An 18,692-nucleotide genomic window follows, 5' to 3' on the forward strand; every position below is an offset into this window, starting at 1 on the left:
CAGGAGGAGAGAAGCTGCAGAGAGGCGTGTAAGACTGCAACTCTGCTTCCTGGTCCCAACTCTGGATAGTCATATTATGGGGGGTTTAATTAATTTGTCCATATTTCTAGAAATGAGAGCTGCCGTCTCTCCTTATAAGACCAGGTTTCCTCCAGAAGGTTTGCCAATTATCTATGAAGCCCACATCGTTTCTGGGACACCACTCAGACAGCCAGCAATTTAAGGAGAACATGCGGCTAAACATGTCACTCTTGGTCTGATTGGGGAGGGGACCAGAGAAAACTACAGAGTCCCACATTGTTTTGGCAAAGTTACACACCGATTCAATATTGATTTTAGTGACCTCCGATTGGCGTAACCGGGTGTCATTACTGCCGACGTGAATTATGATTTTACTGAATTTACGTTTACCCTTAGCCAGCAGTTTTAAATTTCCCTCAATGTCGCCTGCTCTGGCCCCTGGAAGACAATTGACTATGGTTTCCGGTGTCTCTAGCTTCACATGTCTGAGAACAGAATTGCCAATTACCAGAGTTTGACCCCCGACGGGTGTGTCGCCGAGTGGGGAAAAACGGTTAGACATATGTATGAATTTGAGGAGTGGACCCAAAATGCTGACACAAAGGAACGTGAAAGAAAATTTGAATATTAACAGAAAGCAAGCCGTTTATTAATCTCTACTTTTAAGATTAGGCTTCAAACTTTCCTTTTTGCTAAAGCATATAGTTAGGGCTGGATCAGGTGACCCTGGATCCTCCCTTAGTTGTGCTGCAATAGACGTAGGCAGCCGGGGGATTCCCATGAAGCACTGAGTTTTTTCCTTTCCAGTCACCTTTCTCACTCACTGTGTGTTAATAGACCTCTCTGCACTGAATCATACTTGTTATTAATCCACAGCATGTCTTTGTCCTGTCTTCCTTTTCTCACCCCAACTGGTCACAGCAGATGCCCGCCGCTCCCTGAGCCTGGTTCTGCTGGAGGTTTCTTCCTGTTAAAAGGGAGTTTTTCCTTCCCACTGTCGCCAAAGCGCTTGCTCATAGGTGGTCCTATGATTGTTGGGTTTTTCTCTGTATCTATTATTGTGTGATCTACTGTACAATATAAAGCGCCTTCAGGCGATTGTTGTTGTGATTTGGCGCTATATAAATAAAATTGAATTGAAATTAAAAGATTACAAAACAAAAGGCAGAGGTGAAGCTAAACAATAACCTAACCTGGGGAAAATATTTTTTTATTAAAAAAAACAAACAAACCATGAAACCTGACATGGATACAAAGATACCTGGAACATGGAAACGTGGCACCAAAGACAACAGATGACCTGACACTGAACAAATGAGGACAGGACTTACAGTGGCTTGCAAAAGTATTCGGCCCCCTTTAACTTTCCCACATTTTGGCACATTACAGCCACAAACATGAATCAATTTTATTGGAATTCCACGTGAAAGACCAATACAAAGTGGTGTACACGTGAGAAGTGGAACAAAAATCATACATGATTCCAAACATTTTTTACAAATAAATAACTGAAAAGTGGGGTGTGCGCAATTATTCAGCCCCCTGAGTCAATACTTTGTAGAACCACCTTTTGCTGCAATTGGATTCCATTAAAATTGATTTGTGTCACGGCTGGGAAGGCGAGCCGTGTGGTGTGGAGGAAGGAGGACCCAAGATGCAAGCAGTGGATGAAAATGCTAGTGAAGTTTATTTACAAGGTGTAGTGGCAAACAAGCAGTGGGGCATGACAAATAACTGAAGACACCTAAACTGGGAAGAACTAAAATAACAGACCTGGGTGCATACGACAAAGGGATGTGCGGCAGCCGCCGAGCAGGACACCGAGTAACAGGCAGGAGAACACACAGGGCTTAAATACACACACCAGTAATCAGGGGATGAGAGACAGGAGGGCAACACGGCTGGGAGGAATCAGAGCTGACGGGACAGGGGAAACGTAAACTGAACACACTCACATCAGACAGAGACCTTCACAATAAAACAGGAAACTCAGACACGGGGAACCAAACAAGACACAGAACTAAACAGACAGATTCACAAACAGACGGGGTGACAGCATAGACAGAGACACAGACTCAGAGGCAGACCAAATATAACACATAGAACTCAAACAATAATAATCATCATCATCATCATAATAATAAACTAAAAGCGCTGGGTCACCGACCCAGGACCATGACAATTTGTGTTTGTGGCAGTAATGTGACAAAATGTGGAAAAGAGGGACGAATACTTTTGCAAGCCACTGCAAGTACACAGAGAGATAATGAGGGGATGAGGAACAGCTGGGACAAGGGGAAACAAAACTAGACTCACTGCATTTAGGACAAAGACTTTCCCAATAAAACAGACATCACAAGGGTAATCTAATAAACAAATGAACTTAGCAAACCTAAAGAACTTATAAATAAACATCGACATCTAAACAAACTAAAACTTAAAACGCTGGGTCAACAGACCCAGGAAAGTGACAGTAAAATCATTATACACATTATACTTATTTTCTTAAATTGCTTATCTATTATCTGTATTTTAACTTGGGGGTCTAGGGGTGCTGCATGTTTATGATAACACACTGACAATATCAGGACAATTTTAGCCTTACTCTATCAGTGAACAGCATGCCCATGCTAACTTAAACTAGACCAGCAAGCTAACCCCATGTGTATTAAGTGTTACTTCAGAATAGGAACCAAACAAATTAACGGAACGAAATTAACTGTAACAGCAGTTTGCAAAACATTGTGACAGTTCTCAAGTGTTCCTACCTCAAATCCAGCACGTGTTGCTGTGTTTTTGTTGTTAAATGGACGAGGAGAGACCGTGGCTGGTGAGAGGATGCAGCATTTCGTCAGTGGAGCATAGAACGACGTCTCTGATTGGTCAAAAAGTGAGTAAAGATGCATCTGATTGTTCGAAAGCGTCAACCAAAGAGCTGCTGGTCACGGCAAGATACAAACTCGCCGGAGCTCTGCGTGAACGGCACATCCGGGACCTTCAGCACTCAGGAGAGATTTATCTTGAGGTATGTATTTACCTTTGATATCCATGCGTCGACGAAAGCTCCGCGAGGTAAAGTTGTATGTTTAACAAGCTAATTAAGGTTAGTTAAACGGAATTAAAACAATACACAACCGATTTGAACAAATTGAAAGTGGTGAATGATGATAAATGCTAAAAAATTACTTAAGATTTATCTTTAACAATAGATATTAGAAGTTAAATTTAACTGTTTTTAAATTCCCACCGGAGTTAAAGGGACCTGCGGCCTTGCATGTGCTCTGCATCTTCAACTGCAGAGACAGTCAGTCTAAGCTCAGTGTAGCTAACTGCAACACACTTTTTTTTTTCAACACAAGATATGCTTGGGGAGATTTAAATGATAATATTAATGTTTTCTTATTCAGCACAAATCAATAATATTATAGTTATTTGCTCACGGTCTGGGTCTCTGGCCCAGCGTTTCTGATGTTATTCTAAGGTTTTTGAGTTTCTTATGTTTAATGGCGGGTTAGTTGAGTTTGGCTTAACGTTATTAATATCGTTTTAAGGAGTTTATGTTAGGGCTGTATATTACCACGTTTGTATTTTCATGCCATGTTTCCTGTTTTATTTTGAAAGAGTCTGTTGCGTTCAGTTCATTAATCTCACTTCCCTGTTGTGTCAATAGAATCATTTGTGCAAGCTACTACCCTGCTGTCCCTCTGTCGTGTCTCAACCTCCAACAGGAAAGTAGAAGTCCTCATATGGTAGGACCAGTGATTGTAGTGTGTGTTACACTGTCCTCATATTGTTTTAAGCTGTGAAGGACAGGAGTGTGTTTCAGTTGCCTTCCTCATGTGGTAGGACCAACAACTCTAGTGTGTGTTACACTGTCGTCATATCGTTGGGTAGCAGAACCGTACAGTGTTAACACTGGAATTCCCAGCTTCTACCGTTCTACCTTTAAAAGCCGGAGAGCAGTCAAGTCAAGAAGGCTTCTACCTGAGACCCCCGCGGAGTCATCATTTTGCGTTTCTACCTTTAAAAGCCGGAGAGCAGTCAAATGCTGGAAGTGGAAGCTAAATTGGCTAGTCATTCATATGTATATTGGGTCGTTACCTAGGAATTCTGGAGGGAGGGGATTGGGGGAGAAATCAACACACATGAAGACATTGCAAATGTACTTGGATTTTAGGTTGCAAGCCACCCAAAACTTGATCCCAAACTTGTCAGGTTTACTTGCAAACACTTGGAGTGTTTCAGTATGCCATCTTAGGGAGAACTCAACACACATGTAGGTCCTTTGTTGCTGACATTTATTGATGAAAATAGAAAAAAAACCAACCGTTTGTACACATGTTTACAAATAATAACAAAAATTGAGTGAGTACATTACAACATTTTCAGCAATCACTCACAATCCTGGCACTGCCACGGTATCTGTCGCCTGCATTTACCACATGTGTACCTGTAGCAGTGAACACATCGCACAGTGGCCTGATTTTTTTTGCATCTGTGTTTGACCTGACACGTGGCCCTTTTTCCAGGGCTCGGTGTGGAGGGTTGTGTCCGAAGCAACTGTTCTTTTCTTTCCTTCTTCGCAGCTACATGAGAGTGAGCCAATTCGGTTGCAAGGGCTACCAGGAAGTCCACCCGTCTTTCCTTCGTCCCGGTGCATTCTTGATACAGCACATGTGCATTCAGTGCTGCCATGTCAATCATGTTATAAAACACGGCAACTGGCCAGCGCCGTGTTCCTTTGCGGACAGTGTACTCCCGAACCATCTGGTCCATCATTTCATCGTTTCATTTCATGTTATTTCCTTTTTCATTTCAAGCAAGGAAGTGGATGTAGTTAGTAAGTAAGATATTTCAGACATTATTCTGACACAGAGGAGGAGATACTGGAATTATAATTAGTATCTATGCATGCATTTGTGATTTTGTTTGACCTTCCCATTGCTCACAATTTGAATTTGTTCACACTGCAGATGAGGAGACTGCTTCTCCACCGAAAAAGAGAGCTTGTTTGGGGACTGAGACAGCGAAAGATGGCACAGTGTGGCGTGAAGAACATGTGGGGACCCGTCTCCCTTTCACCCCTATAGAACCGTACGCTGCAGATGGAGAGCCAACGGCTAAGGCCAGGAGAAGTATCTTGAGTCGCCTTCAGAGCTTCCTGTGTTTCATCACTCTTGACATGCTTCGTAGCATTCAAGAATGGACTATTCAACATGCACAGCAAACGGAGCATGTTTGTTGGTTCATGGACCTCCCTGAACTAATGGCATTTATTGCTATTGTCATCTTGCGGGGGGTTTACAGGGTTCCATCTGTAAATGACTGCTGGTCAGCAAACCTGGGAAACCCACAGATAATTGGAACTATGGCACGAAACCGCTTCCAAGACATCATGCAACACCTACGCTTTGATGACAAGTCCACCCGCTGTGATCGAGCAAAGACTGATAAGTTCGCAGCAATTTCCAGTGTGTGGGGATCATTTGTCACCAACTGCATCACGTGCTACAACCCTGGTCTACATATCACCGTTGATGAACAGCTTTTCCCATCAAAAACTCGGTGCAGTTTCCTGCAGTATATTGCCAGTAAACCGGACAAGTTTGGGATCAAGTTTTGGGTGGCTTGCGACCTAAAATCCAAGTACATTTGCAATGTCTTCCCATATCTTGGCAAGGACCCCAATCGTCCCACTGGGGAGAGACTTTCCGAAAATGTAGTTATGAGGCTGATGGAACCATTCCTGGACAAGGGCAGAAATGTTACCACTGACAATTTTTTCACATCGCTTTCACTTGCGCAAAAACTTCTTAGACGGAAAACCACCATCCTCGGCACAGTCAACAAGATTCGCAGGGAAATTCCTCAATCCACTAGACAGACAGATCGCAATGAATTCACCACTCAGGTATGTTGCAGGTCTTTTGTGGTTCTATGTTTATGTGTTTCATTGTGTGTAAAAGGGCTATGGAATTAACAATTTATCTTATTTCTTAGGTGTTTTCAACCTCTGCTGCCACGCTGACGGCGTATGCGGCCAAACGGAAGAAGACAGTATATATTCTTAGCAGCATGCACAGCGTGGTTCAGACCGAAAACACTACCAAAAGGAAGCCAAACACTGTCACCCTTTACAACAAGACAAAGTGTGGCGTGGATGTGATGGACCAGATGGTTCGGGAGTACACTGTCCGCAAAGGAACACGGCGCTGGCCAGTTGCCGTGTTTTATAACATGATTGACATGGCAGCACTGAATGCACATGTGCTGTATCAAGAATGCACCGGGACGAAGGAAAGACGGGTGGACTTCCTGGTAGCCCTTGCAACCGAATTGGCTCACTCTCATGTAGCTGCGAAGAAGGAAAGAAAAGAACAGTTGCTTCGGACACAACCCTCCACACCGAGCCCTGGAAAAAGGGCCACGTGTCAGGTCAAACACAGATGCAAAAAAAATCAGGCCACTGTGCGATGTGTTCACTGCTACAGGTACACATGTGGTAAATGCAGGCGACAGATACCGTGGCAGTGCCAGGATTGTGAGTGATTGCTGAAAATGTTGTAATGTACTCACTCAATTTTTGTTATTATTTGTAAACATGTGTACAAACGGTTGGTTTTTTTTCTATTTTCATCAATAAATGTCAGCAACAAAGGACCTACATGTGTGTTGAGTTCTCCCTAAGATGGCATACTGAAACACTCCAAGTGTTTGCAAGTAAACCTGACAAGTTTGGGATCAAGTTTTGGGTGGCTTGCAACCTAAAATCCAAGTACATTTGCAATGTCTTCATGTGTGTTGATTTCTCCCCCAATCCCCTCCCTCCAGAATTCCTAGGTAACGACCCAATATACATATGAATGACTAGCCAATTTAGCTTCCACTTCCAGCATTTGACTGCTCTCCGGCTTTTAAAGGTAGAAACGCAAAATGATGACTCCGCGGGGGTCTAAGGTACTACCCCGAAATGACTGCTCTCCGGGGGTGTAAGTGTTAAGTTTCTATAGAATCTGGTATAAGGAAGTCAGATCCTTCTGTAATAATATTCACTGATACAAATATGATCTGTAGTTAATTAAATAGTCGGGATTTATACTAGAGAATGTTTCTGACGTTATATTGTTGTCTTTTGTTGCAGACACCAGGTGCCGAGGTCCTGTCTCAACCTCCTTCAGACCAATTGGTGAGTGACACACCCACTTCATTCTTCCAACAGGTTACACATTATTTTTTTGTATTTGGCATCAAGTATATGTGTCAGTTGGGCCTAGTGCATAAATGAAATGCACTTTAATTGTACTAAAACAATCAGTTTTAGTCGAAGTTAACCAAAACCAACATTAGCATTAGGATAAAGTAATTGTCTATACCATTTGTTAGTCCAAACTTTCCCTTAAAGCATCAGCTTGATCTTTATTCTGACAAAATTTGATATTTTTGTCGTTTTACACATGTTTTTGTCAAAATAAGCTCCCGCTGATCAGTTTACATGATTTAATTTCTGGGGAAATAGATGGCTGTACATCAGTGTTGGGTTTAGAGCTTTTATTGACAACAGCAGGAGAAGTTAGAAGTCAGGAATGTGAACTCTACATGTGTTCAGTCGTCATGTCCTCATATTGTTTTAAGCTGTGAAGGACAGGAGTGTGTTTCAGTTGCCTTCCTCATGTGGTAGGACCAACAACTCTAGTGTGTGTTACACTGTCCTCATATCGTTGGGTAGCAGAACCGTACAGTGTTAAGTTTCTATAGAATCTGGTATAAGGAAGTCAGATCCTTCTGTAATAATATTCACTGATACAAATATGATCTGTAGTTAATTAAATAGTCGGGATTTATACTAGAGAATGTTTCTGACGTTATATTGTTGTCTTTTGTTGCAGACACCAGGTGCCGAGGTCCTGCCTCAACCTCCTTCAGACCAATTGGTGAGTGACACACCCACTTCATTCTTCCAACAGGTGAAGATGGATGTTGCAGACAGGACATATCCTAACTTTTGCAGCCGTTACGATAATAACGCGCTGTTTGCACGATGAGCACAGCTTCCAAGCTCCCCTAAATTGACCGTGCGCTTCGTGTTGTGTGTGCGTGAGTCTGTGCATTTAGTGGCGTCTGTGCAGAAATGACTAGTAAGACAAGGCTGCAAACTATTCTCACAGACTTCAAGTGTGCACTTGAATCCAAAACGATCTCTCTCTCTCCCTCCGGCTCTGTTGAGATGCCACTGGGAGAGTAACGACTGCCCCTCCCCCCCTCTGCTCAGCAAACAGGTGGCTGTTTTTGCACCCCTCCCCCTCTGCTCTGCAAACACGTGGCTGCTTTTGCACCCCTCCCCCCTCTGCTCAACAAACACGTGGCTGCTTTTGCACCCCTCCCCCTCTGCTCTGCAAACACGTGGCTGCTTTTGCACCCCTCCCCCCTCTGCTCAACAAACACGTGGCTGCTTTTGCACCCCTCCCCTCTCTGCTGAGGGCAAAAACAAGGCTCATGTGCAAAGTGAAGCAAAATAACATTGACAGAGGTTCAGAGAAAGGAGAAAAAAACGGAGCAGGCTCCCGTTGTTCACTTCAAGGAGGCGGCTCTACGGGCCGTTTTGTTTGTGACCGACACACACAGTATATATATATATATTCTCAATCACATTCACACCACTCTCTTATATCAGTTCCACTACATCAAGACTATTTTATGGTGGTCAGCTGTTTTATTGTCATGTATTTTGCATAGTAAGATAACCATGTCCTCCATTCAAAAGCACTGAAAATGTCTATGGTGGTGCTGTACCTAATATTGTGCTCATTTGATCCAAAACCTATTTTTCCTTTATTTTGAAGGCTGAGGCTTAGATCCATTAGGTATTCACGAGAAAGGCATTATCGCATGTCAGGATTACAGTATATCGAAAATATGTGATTATAATGGGAGTCAATGGGGCCCAAACGGATACAAGGGTAAAAGGAGGTAGTACATATGTGAATCTTCTTTACTATACACCACACCATAGAGGGGATCATTGAATTTCAAAAATAATCCTAAAACACACATCCTGGCCAAGTTTCATGCAACTAGTCTTTAAAATGACTGATATATTGAGAATCAAAAATCCAAAGTTACCCAAGCGGGTCCCTTTTTTCGCTAGGGTAAAACGAGGGTTAAATAGTCGGGATTTATACTAGAGAATGTTTCTGACGTTATATTGTTGTCTTTTGTTGCAGACACCAGGTGCCGAGGTCCTGCCTCAACCTCCTTCAGACCAATTGGTGAGTGACACACCCACTTCATTCTTCCAACAGGTTACACATTATTTTTTTGTATTTGGCATCAAGTATATGTGTCAGTTGGGCCTAGTGCATAAATGAAATGCACTTTAATTGTACTAAAACAATCAGTTTTAGTCGAAGTTAACCAAAACCAACATTAGCATTAGGATAAAGTAATTGTCTATACCATTTGTTAGTCCAAACTTTCCCTTAAAGCATCAGCTTGATCTTTATTCTGACAAAATTTGATATTTTTGTCGTTTTACACATGTTTTTGTCAAAATAAGCTCCCGCTGATCAGTTTACATGATTTAATTTCTGGGGAAATAGATGGCTGTACATCAGTGTTGGGTTTAGAGCTTTTATTGACAACAGCAGGAGAAGTTAGAAGTCAGGAATGTGAACTCTACATGTGTTCAGTCGTCATGTCCTCATATTGTTTTAAGCTGTGAAGGACAGGAGTGTGTTTAAGTAGAAGTCCTCATATGGTAGGACCAGTGATTGTAGTGTGTGTTACACTGTCCTCATATTGTTTTAAGCTGTGAAGGACAGGAGTGTGTTTAAGTAGAAGTCCTCATATGGTAGGACCAGTGATTGTAGTGTGTGTTACACTGTCCTCATATTGTTTTAAGCTGTGAAGGACAGGAGTGTGTTTCAGTTGCCTTCCTCATGTGGTAGGACCAACAACTCTAGTGTGTGTTACACTGTCCTCATATCGTTGGGTAGCAGAACCGTACAGTGTTAAGTTTCTATAGAATCTGGTATAAGGAAGTCAGATCCTTCTGTAATAATATTCACTGATACAAATATGATCTGTAGTTAATTAAATAGTCGGGATTTATACTAGAGAATGTTTCTGACGTTATATTGTTGTCTTTTGTTGCAGACACCAGGTGCCGAGGTCCTACCTCAACCTCCTTCAGACCAATTGGTGAGTGACACACCCACTTCATTCTTCCAACAGGTTACACATTATTTTTTTGTATTTGGCATCAAGTATATGTGTCAGTTGGGCCTAGTGCATAAATGAAATGCACTTTAATTGTACTAAAACAATCAGTTTTAGTCGAAGTTAACCAAAACCAACATTAGCATTAGGATAAAGTAATTGTCTATACCATTTGTTAGTCCAAACTTTCCCTTAAAGCATCAGCTTGATCTTTATTCTGACAAAATTTGATATTTTTGTCGTTTTACACATGTTTTTGTCAAAATAAGCTCCCGCTGATCAGTTTACATGATTTAATTTCTGGGGAAATAGATGGCTGTACATCAGTGTTGGGTTTAGAGCTTTTATTGACAACAGCAGGAGAAGTTAGAAGTCAGGAATGTGAACTCTACATGTGTTCAGTCGTCATGTCCTCATATTGTTTTAAGCTGTGAAGGACAGGAGTGTGTTTAAGTAGAAGTCCTCATATGGTAGGACCAGTGATTGTAGTGTGTGTTACACTGTCCTCATATTGTTTTAAGCTGTGAAGGACAGGAGTGTGTTTCAGTTGCCTTCCTCATGTGGTAGGACCAACAACTCTAGTGTGTGTTACACTGTCCTCATATCGTTGGGTAGCAGAACCGTACAGTGTTAAGTTTCTATAGAATCTGGTATAAGGAAGTCAGATCCTTCTGTAATAATATTCACTGATACAAATATGATCTGTAGTTAATTAAATAGTCGGGATTTATACTAGAGAATGTTTCTGACGTTATATTGTTGTCTTTTGTTGCAGACACCAGGTGCCGAGGTCCTACCTCAACCTCCTTCAGACCAATTGGTGAGTGACACACCCACTTCATTCTTCCAACAGGTTACACATTATTTTTTTGTATTTGGCATCAAGTATATGTGTCAGTTGGGCCTAGTGCATAAATGAAATGCACTTTAATTGTACTAAAACAATCAGTTTTAGTCGAAGTTAACCAAAACCAACATTAGCATTAGGATAAAGTAATTGTCTATACCATTTGTTAGTCCAAACTTTCCCTTAAAGCATCAGCTTGATCTTTATTCTGACAAAATTTGATATTTTTGTCGTTTTACACATGTTTTTGTCAAAATAAGCTCCCGCTGATCAGTTTACATGATTTAATTTCTGGGGAAATAGATGGCTGTACATCAGTGTTGGGTTTAGAGCTTTTATTGACAACAGCAGGAGAAGTTAGAGGTCAGGAATGTGAACTCTACATGTGTTCAGTCGTCATGTCCTCATATTGTTTTAAGCTGTGAAGGACAGGAGTGTGTTTAAGTAGAAGTCCTCATATGGTAGGACCAGTGATTGTAGTGTGTGTGTGTTACACTGTCCTCATATTGTTTTAAGCTGTGAAGGACAGGAGTGTGTTTCAGTTGCCTTCCTCATGTGGTAGGACCAACAACTCTAGTGTGTGTTACACTGTCCTCATATCGTTGGGTAGCAGAACCGTACAGTGTTAAGTTTCTATAGAATCTGGTATAAGGAAGTCAGATCCTTCTGTAATAATATTCACTGATACAAATATGATCTGTAGTTAATTAAATAGTCGGGATTTATACTAGAGAATGTTTCTGACGTTATATTGTTGTCTTTTGTTGCAGACACCAGGTGCCGAGGTCCTACCTCAACCTCCTTCAGACCAATTGGTGAGTGACACACCCACTTCATTCTTCCAACAGGTTACACATTATTTTTTTGTATTTGGCATCAAGTATATGTGTCAGTTGGGCCTAGTGCATAAATGAAATGCACTTTAATTGTACTAAAACAATCAGTTTTAGTCGAAGTTAACCAAAACCAACATTAGCATTAGGATAAAGTAATTGTCTATACCATTTGTTAGTCCAAACTTTCCCTTAAAGCATCAGCTTGATCTTTATTCTGACAAAATTTGATATTTTTGTCGTTTTACACATGTTTTTGTCAAAATAAGCTCCCGCTGATCAGTTTACATGATTTAATTTCTGGGGAAATAGATGGCTGTACATCAGTGTTGGGTTTAGAGCTTTTATTGACAACAGCAGGAGAAGTTAGAGGTCAGGAATGTGAACTCTACATGTGTTCAGTCGTCATGTCCTCATATTGTTTTAAGCTGTGAAGGACAGGAGTGTGTTTAAGTAGAAGTCCTCATATGGTAGGACCAGTGATTGTAGTGTGTGTGTGTTACACTGTCCTCATATTGTTTTAAGCTGTGAAGGACAGGAGTGTGTTTCAGTTGCCTTCCTCATGTGGTAGGACCAACAACTCTAGTGTGTGTTACACTGTCCTCATATCGTTGGGTAGCAGAACCGTACAGTGTTAAGTTTCTATAGAATCTGGTATAAGGAAGTCAGATCCTTCTGTAATAATATTCACTGATACAAATATGATCTGTAGTTAATTAAATAGTCGGGATTTATACTAGAGAATGTTTCTGACGTTATATTGTTGTCTTTTGTTGCAGACACCAGGTGCCGAGGTCCTACCTCAACCTCCTTCAGACCAATTGGTGAGTGACACACCCACTTCATTCTTCCAACAGGTTACACATTATTTTTTTGTATTTGGCATCAAGTATATGTGTCAGTTGGGCCTAGTGCATAAATGAAATGCACTTTAATTGTACTAAAACAATCAGTTTTAGTCGAAGTTAACCAAAACCAACATTAGCATTAGGATAAAGTAATTGTCTATACCATTTGTTAGTCCAAACTTTCCCTTAAAGCATCAGCTTGATCTTTATTCTGACAAAATTTGATATTTTTGTCGTTTTACACATGTTTTTGTCAAAATAAGCTCCCGCTGATCAGTTTACATGATTTAATTTCTGGGGAAATAGATGGCTGTATATCAGTGTTGGGTTTAGAGCTTTTATTGACAACAGCAGGAGAAGTTAGAAGTCAGGAATGTGAACTCTACATGTGTTCAGTCGTCATGTCCTCATATTGTTTTAAGCTGTGAAGGACAGGAGTGTGTTTAAGTAGAAGTCCTCATATGGTAGGACCAGTGATTGTAGTGTGTGTGTTACACTGTCCTCATATTGTTTTAAGCTGTGAAGGACAGGAGTGTGTTTCAGTTGCCTTCCTCATGTGGTAGGACCAACAACTCTAGTGTGTGTTACACTGTCCTCATATCGTTGGGTAGCAGAACCGTACAGTGTTAAGTTTCTATAGAATCTGGTATAAGGAAGTCAGATCCTTCTGTAATAATATTCACTGATACAAATATGATCTGTAGTTAATTAAATAGTCGGGATTTATACTAGAGAATGTTTCTGACGTTATATTGTTGTCTTTTGTTGCAGACACCAGGTGCCGAGGTCCTACCTCAACCTCCTTCAGACCAATTGGTGAGTGACACACCCACTTCATTCTTCCAACAGGTTACACATTATTTTTTTGTATTTGGCATCAAGTATATGTGTCAGTTGGGCCTAGTGCATAAATGAAATGCACTTTAATTGTACTAAAACAATCAGTTTTAGTCGAAGTTAACCAAAACCAACATTAGCATTAGGATAAAGTAATTGTCTATACCATTTGTTAGTCCAAACTTTCTCTTAAAGCATCAGCTTGATCTTTATTCTGACAAAATTTGATATTTTTGTCGTTTTACACATGTTTTTGTCAAAATAAGCTCCCGCTGATCAGTTTACATGATTTAATTTCTGGGGAAATAGATGGCTGTATATCAGTGTTGGGTTTAGAGCTTTTATTGACAACAGCAGGAGAAGTTAGAAGTCAGGAATGTGAACTCTACATGTGTTCAGTCGTCATGTCCTCATATTGTTTTAAGCTGTGAAGGACAGGAGTGTGTTTAAGTAGAAGTCCTCATATGGTAGGACCAGTGATTGTAGTGTGTGTGTTACACTGACCTCATATTGTTTTAAGCTGTGAAGGACAGGAGTGTGTTTCAGTTGCCTTCCTCATGTGGTAGGACCAACAACTCTAGTGTGTGTTACAATGTCCTCATATCGTTGGGTAGCAGAACCGTACAGTGTTAAGTTTCTATAGAATCTGGTATAAGGAAGTCAGATCCTTCTGTAATAATATTCACTGATACAAATATGATCTGTAGTTAATTAAATAGTCGGGATTTATACTAGAGAATGTTTCTGACGTTATATTGTTGTCTTTTGTTGCAGACACCAAGTGCCGAGGTCCTGTCTCAACCTCCTTCAGACCAATTGGTGAGTGACACACCCACTTCATTCTTCCAACAGGTTACACATTATTTTTTTTGTATTTGGCATCAAGTATATGTGTCAGTTGGGCCTAGTGCATAAATGAAATGCACTTTAATTGTACTAAAACAATCAGTTTTAGTCGAAGTTAACCAAAACCAACATTAGCATTAGGATAAAGTAATTGTCTATACCATTTGTTAGTCCAAACTTTCCCTTAAAGCATCAGCTTGATCTTTATTCTGACAAAATTTGATATTTTTGTCGTTTTACACATGTTTTTGTCAAAATAAGCTCCCGCTGATCAGTTTACATGATTTAATTTCTGGGGAAATAGATGGCTGTACATCAGTGTTGGGTTTAGAGCTTTTATTGACAACAGCAGGAGAAGTTAGAGGTCAGGAATGTGAACTCTACATGTGTTCAGTCGTCATGTCCTCATATTGTTTTAAGCTGTGAAGGACAGGAGTGTGTTTAAGTAGAAGTCCTCATATGGTAGGACCAGTGATTGTAGTGTGTGTGTTACACTGTCCTCATATTGTTTTAAGCTGTGAAGGACAGGAGTGTGTTTAAGTAGAAGTCCTCATATGGTAGGACCAGTGATTGTAGTGTGTGTGTTACACTGTCCTCATATTGTTTTAAGCTGTGAAGGACAGGAGTGTGTTTCAGTTGCCTTCCTCATGTGGTAGGACCAACAACTCTAGTGTGTGTTACACTGTCCTCATATCGTTGGGTAGCAGAACCGTACAGTGTTAAGTTTCTATAGAATCTGGTATAAGGAAGTCAGATCCTTCTGTAATAATATTCACTGATACAAATATGATCTGTAGTTAATTAAATAGTCGGGATTTATACTAGAGAATGTTTCTGACGTTATATTGTTGTCTTTTGTTGCAGACACCAAGTGCCGAGGTCCTGTCTCAACCTCCTTCAGACCAATTGGTGAGTGACACACCCACTTCATTCTTCCAACAGGTTACACATTATTTTTTTGTATTTGGCATCAAGTATATGTGTCAGTTGGGCCTAGTGCATAAATTAAGTGCCCTTTGATTATATTAAAATAATCAGTTTGATTGAAAGTTTCCCATATTCAACATTAGCATTACTTGTTTGTGAACATCTTAGGAGAAAGAAATTGGCATATCATTTGTTAGTCCTAACTTTCCCTTTAAAGCATCAGCTTGATCTTTATTCCTACTAAATTTGATATTTCTGTGTTACATTGTCCTCAGATTGTTTTAAGCTGTGAAGGACATGAATTTGTTTTTTTGTTTTTAGCCTTTCTCAGTTGGTAGAACCAACAACTCTAGTTTGTGTTACATTGAAACTGAACAGCAGGGATGTTTGTCATGAAGATAATAACACTCTATCCGATTTCAAACAATCACACTGTGATGAGTATTATTAGTAGATTATGTTCACATGTAAAATATTCATATCAAATGGTAAATATCCTATATTTATATAGCGCTTTACTAGTCCCTAAGGACCCCAAAGCACTTTACACATCCAGTCATCCACCCATTCACACAGACATTCACACACTGGTGATGGCAGCTACATTGTAGCCACAGCCACCCTGGGGCGCACTGACAGAGGCGAGGCTGCCGGACACTGGCGCCACCGGGCCCTCTGACCACCACCAGTAGGCAACAGGTGAAGTGTCTTTCCCAAGGACACAACGACCGAGACTGTCGGAGCTGGGGCTCAAACCGGCAACCTTCTGATTACAACTCTTGAGCCACGATCGCCCCTTAATGTAGAATTACACACTGCCCAACGCTGACTTTGCCTACAATGCAGAGAAAAAAGCAAACAGACCTATTGCATGCATTGATTCTCATATTTCACTGTTACTTTTCAAAGGCTCAAGGACCAAGTATTCCGGGGGTTCCAAGCCACACGCTTTACTCAGCTGCCCTGGACAACATGAAGGGCACCTCTGCCTCAATCACCCTGGACAACAAAAACATTAGCAACACTTCACCAAGAAGGGGTAAAGGCACCAAAATACAAAATGTTTTAGGTTAATATACTTGTGATCAAAGAACAAGTTTGTTTTCAGACATGACACTATTCAGAGCTTTTATCATAAATCATTTCATCTTATTTGATTCCCAGCAGAACACAGCACTTCAAATGGTTCATTCCAAGCATCCTTAAAGGAGCAATAAGCAATATCTTTTCACTGCTAGGTGTGCTGTTTTGCACTGCCTGTGAACCAAACCAAAGTCTATGGCTGGAGATCAACACAGAGAGAGGGATTGTGACTTCATGCTGTACTCCAGATGTAATTACACCTCTAGTTCTTCACATAGTCATTTTTAATTCCTTCAACCTAAGTATGATGAATTGTGCTTATTGCTCCTTTAAAGTGCTCCAGTAGAAAGCAAGGTTTAAGAACATTTTGTATTCACATTATAAACTAGAATATTTTCTATCTTTTCTTGCATTCACATTAAGATATTTTCTTTTGTTTCCATTTATGACAGCTGGGACGGTGAGAAGCAAGTGGACAAATGATGAAGTGAAGGTTGCTGAGCGGCATGTTTCACTTCATAAAAAGCTGCAAAGTACCAGGTAAAAAGGAATGTGACTGCTGCCTCCAAGCAGAGCCGGCAGCTCTGAAAGGCAGAGACTGGGTTGTCATAAGGTACTACAGCCACAACAGGATCATAGCATTAAAAGAAAGATGCAAGAAAAAAAGAAACAAGCAAGAGAGATACTTTGTTACTTCCACAGTTATGTCAGTATTGCAGTTTTCTGTATTGCATTGTTCTTACTCATAAATCTGTGGTTTATGCTGGGTGCTTTTTGCAATTAAATGATAAAAAAGGCAGATAATGTTCCACGTTTTTATTCACATGAACATTCACTACAAAATGAATTAATGCATTACAATATCAAGACTTAAAAAGTAGACTGACCACATTTGACCCATGTCTTTTTTTTTTTTTAAAGTCTTTACACAGCTCAGATTTACTGTTTTATTAACACATAAATGTCTGATATTTCTGTCAGAAGTTACCCAACTGATGAGCATTACTATTGTGCATCCATGTCTATTATATTGTAATCTCAAAAGGAGCCAAGCTAAAAATGCAGAACCTACCGTTACCTGGTCCTTATAAGTCATGTATACTTGAAAATTATGTGTTTCCATGGGCTTCACAATTCACCTAAACATGAAATATCTGTGTGTGACCTTATGGTACTCATAAGTCACATAAACCTGACAGTGTCCTCACAAGTAGCATTAAATTCAGGTTTGACCAAAATTTAGCCCTAGCCAAAATCTCAACAGATGGGTGTGTTCCTGGAAGCATGGGTCAAATTTTTTGAGATCCCCATGCCTCTAGGACCTTCGGAAAGGCACGTTCCCATTTGTCACATTTTTGTCATACGTACTGATATATCACGAAAACACGTATGTGTGTGTGTGTGTGTGTGTGTGTGTGTGTGTGTGTGTGTGTATTCCCTCAAACCCTATAGGGGCTTGTATATGAGTCTGGCCCTCTCTGCCTTGGCATTGTTATGCCAGCTTTGTGCCTTGGAGCATCTGTGAGTGTGTATGTATGTGTGTGTTTGTACCCATGAAAGCGTGCTCATGCACAGTACTTGCAGGCGTACATGTGCATTTGCATACCATGTGTTTATGTGTGTGTGTGTTTGTGAGACTGTGGGCAGCTCCTTTTTGCCAAGACCCAGCTCCTCTCTGTGTCTGTCCATTGTGTCCAGTGTTGTGTTCAGTGGCCCTGGGCATTTGGCCACTACAGAGAACAATGCAGAATAGACAATAGTCAAACAATAGCAGGGATACCCTGTGGATCAGTGGGATGAGACACCTACCATGTATGTGTAGGACCAGCAGTTGGAGTGCACGTGATAATATGTTCTTACATACCATCTCGCAAAACCTTTCTGCCATTCTCTATTGTGCACACAATGCAATATCCTAATCATGGCAAGCAATAAAAGCGAATTAATTATGCAGTATATTGTGGTGCTTAAATAGCATCAGGTCTAAATATGACTAGCATCCAAGGATAGAGGAAGGATGTGTATGTGTATCATGCTATACATTCCCTCTCCCCCTCCAATGACCTCCTTCACCCAATAGAAGCCAACTGGCAGCTTGACATTCTGTATCTAAAATCCATTACTCATTCTTTCTCTGTCGCTCCATCAATCTCTCTGTCTCAATAAGCCATCAGTGGTTTTGGTTCTGATCCAAATCAATCCTGTTCTGACACTGACCCAAATCATTCATCTCTT

General features: G+C 40.7%; 1 protein-coding gene across 3 annotated transcripts; it reads left to right on the forward strand.

Moving 5' to 3' along the window:
* Nucleotides 1-1,258: 1,258 nt before the first annotated feature.
* On the forward strand, nt 1,259-17,864 carry LOC147319350 (uncharacterized). 3 transcript variants are annotated; one of them, XM_086311908.1, is made up of 15 exons: nt 1,259-3,046; nt 3,692-3,770; nt 7,163-7,207; nt 7,908-7,952; nt 9,243-9,287; nt 10,174-10,218; nt 11,012-11,056; nt 11,441-11,446; nt 11,854-11,898; nt 12,696-12,740; nt 13,536-13,580; nt 14,376-14,420; nt 16,284-16,413; nt 16,613-16,707; nt 16,910-17,864. In XM_086311908.1, the coding sequence occupies exons 1-15, from the start codon at nt 2,922-2,924 to the stop codon at nt 16,919-16,921; spliced, it is 852 nt and encodes a 283-aa protein (XP_086168034.1). In that variant the 5' UTR covers nt 1,259-2,921; the 3' UTR covers nt 16,922-17,864. The 3 variants fall into 3 exon arrangements, 1 of the variants encoding a protein (XP_086168034.1); XR_015131541.1 differs by lacking the exons at nt 1,259-3,046; nt 3,692-3,770; nt 7,163-7,207; ... (8 more) ...; nt 14,376-14,420; nt 16,613-16,707 and adding an exon at nt 15,311-15,356; XR_015131542.1 differs by lacking the exons at nt 7,163-7,207; nt 7,908-7,952; nt 9,243-9,287; ... (8 more) ...; nt 16,613-16,707; nt 16,910-17,864 and having other exon boundaries at nt 1,259-3,124; nt 3,692-4,131.
* The last annotated feature ends 828 nt before the right edge of the window (nt 17,865-18,692 follow it).

The sequence above is a fragment of the Aulonocara sp. 'chitande type north' Nkhata Bay genome, linkage group LG11 (assembly GCF_057382095.1).
Source record: "Aulonocara sp. 'chitande type north' Nkhata Bay isolate Kocher_YH1m ecotype deep benthic linkage group LG11, A_spYH_male_GT1.1, whole genome shotgun sequence".
In the NCBI taxonomy this organism is placed as follows: domain Eukaryota; kingdom Metazoa; phylum Chordata; class Actinopteri; order Cichliformes; family Cichlidae; genus Aulonocara; species Aulonocara sp. 'chitande type north' Nkhata Bay.

What these genes read in the sequence shown, in the direction of transcription:
- LOC147319350 (XM_086311908.1), top strand. Translation starts at nt 2,922, where the DNA reads ATGCATCTGATTGTTCGAAAGCGTCAACCAAAGAGCTGCTGGTCACGG. An exon ending in AACCTCCTTCAGACCAATTG is followed by an intron (nt 7,953 to 9,242) that starts GTGAGTGACACA and finishes CTTTTGTTGCAG; the next exon opens with ACACCAGGTGCCGAGGTCCT. An exon ending in AACCTCCTTCAGACCAATTG is followed by an intron (nt 9,288 to 10,173) that starts GTGAGTGACACA and finishes CTTTTGTTGCAG; the next exon opens with ACACCAGGTGCCGAGGTCCT.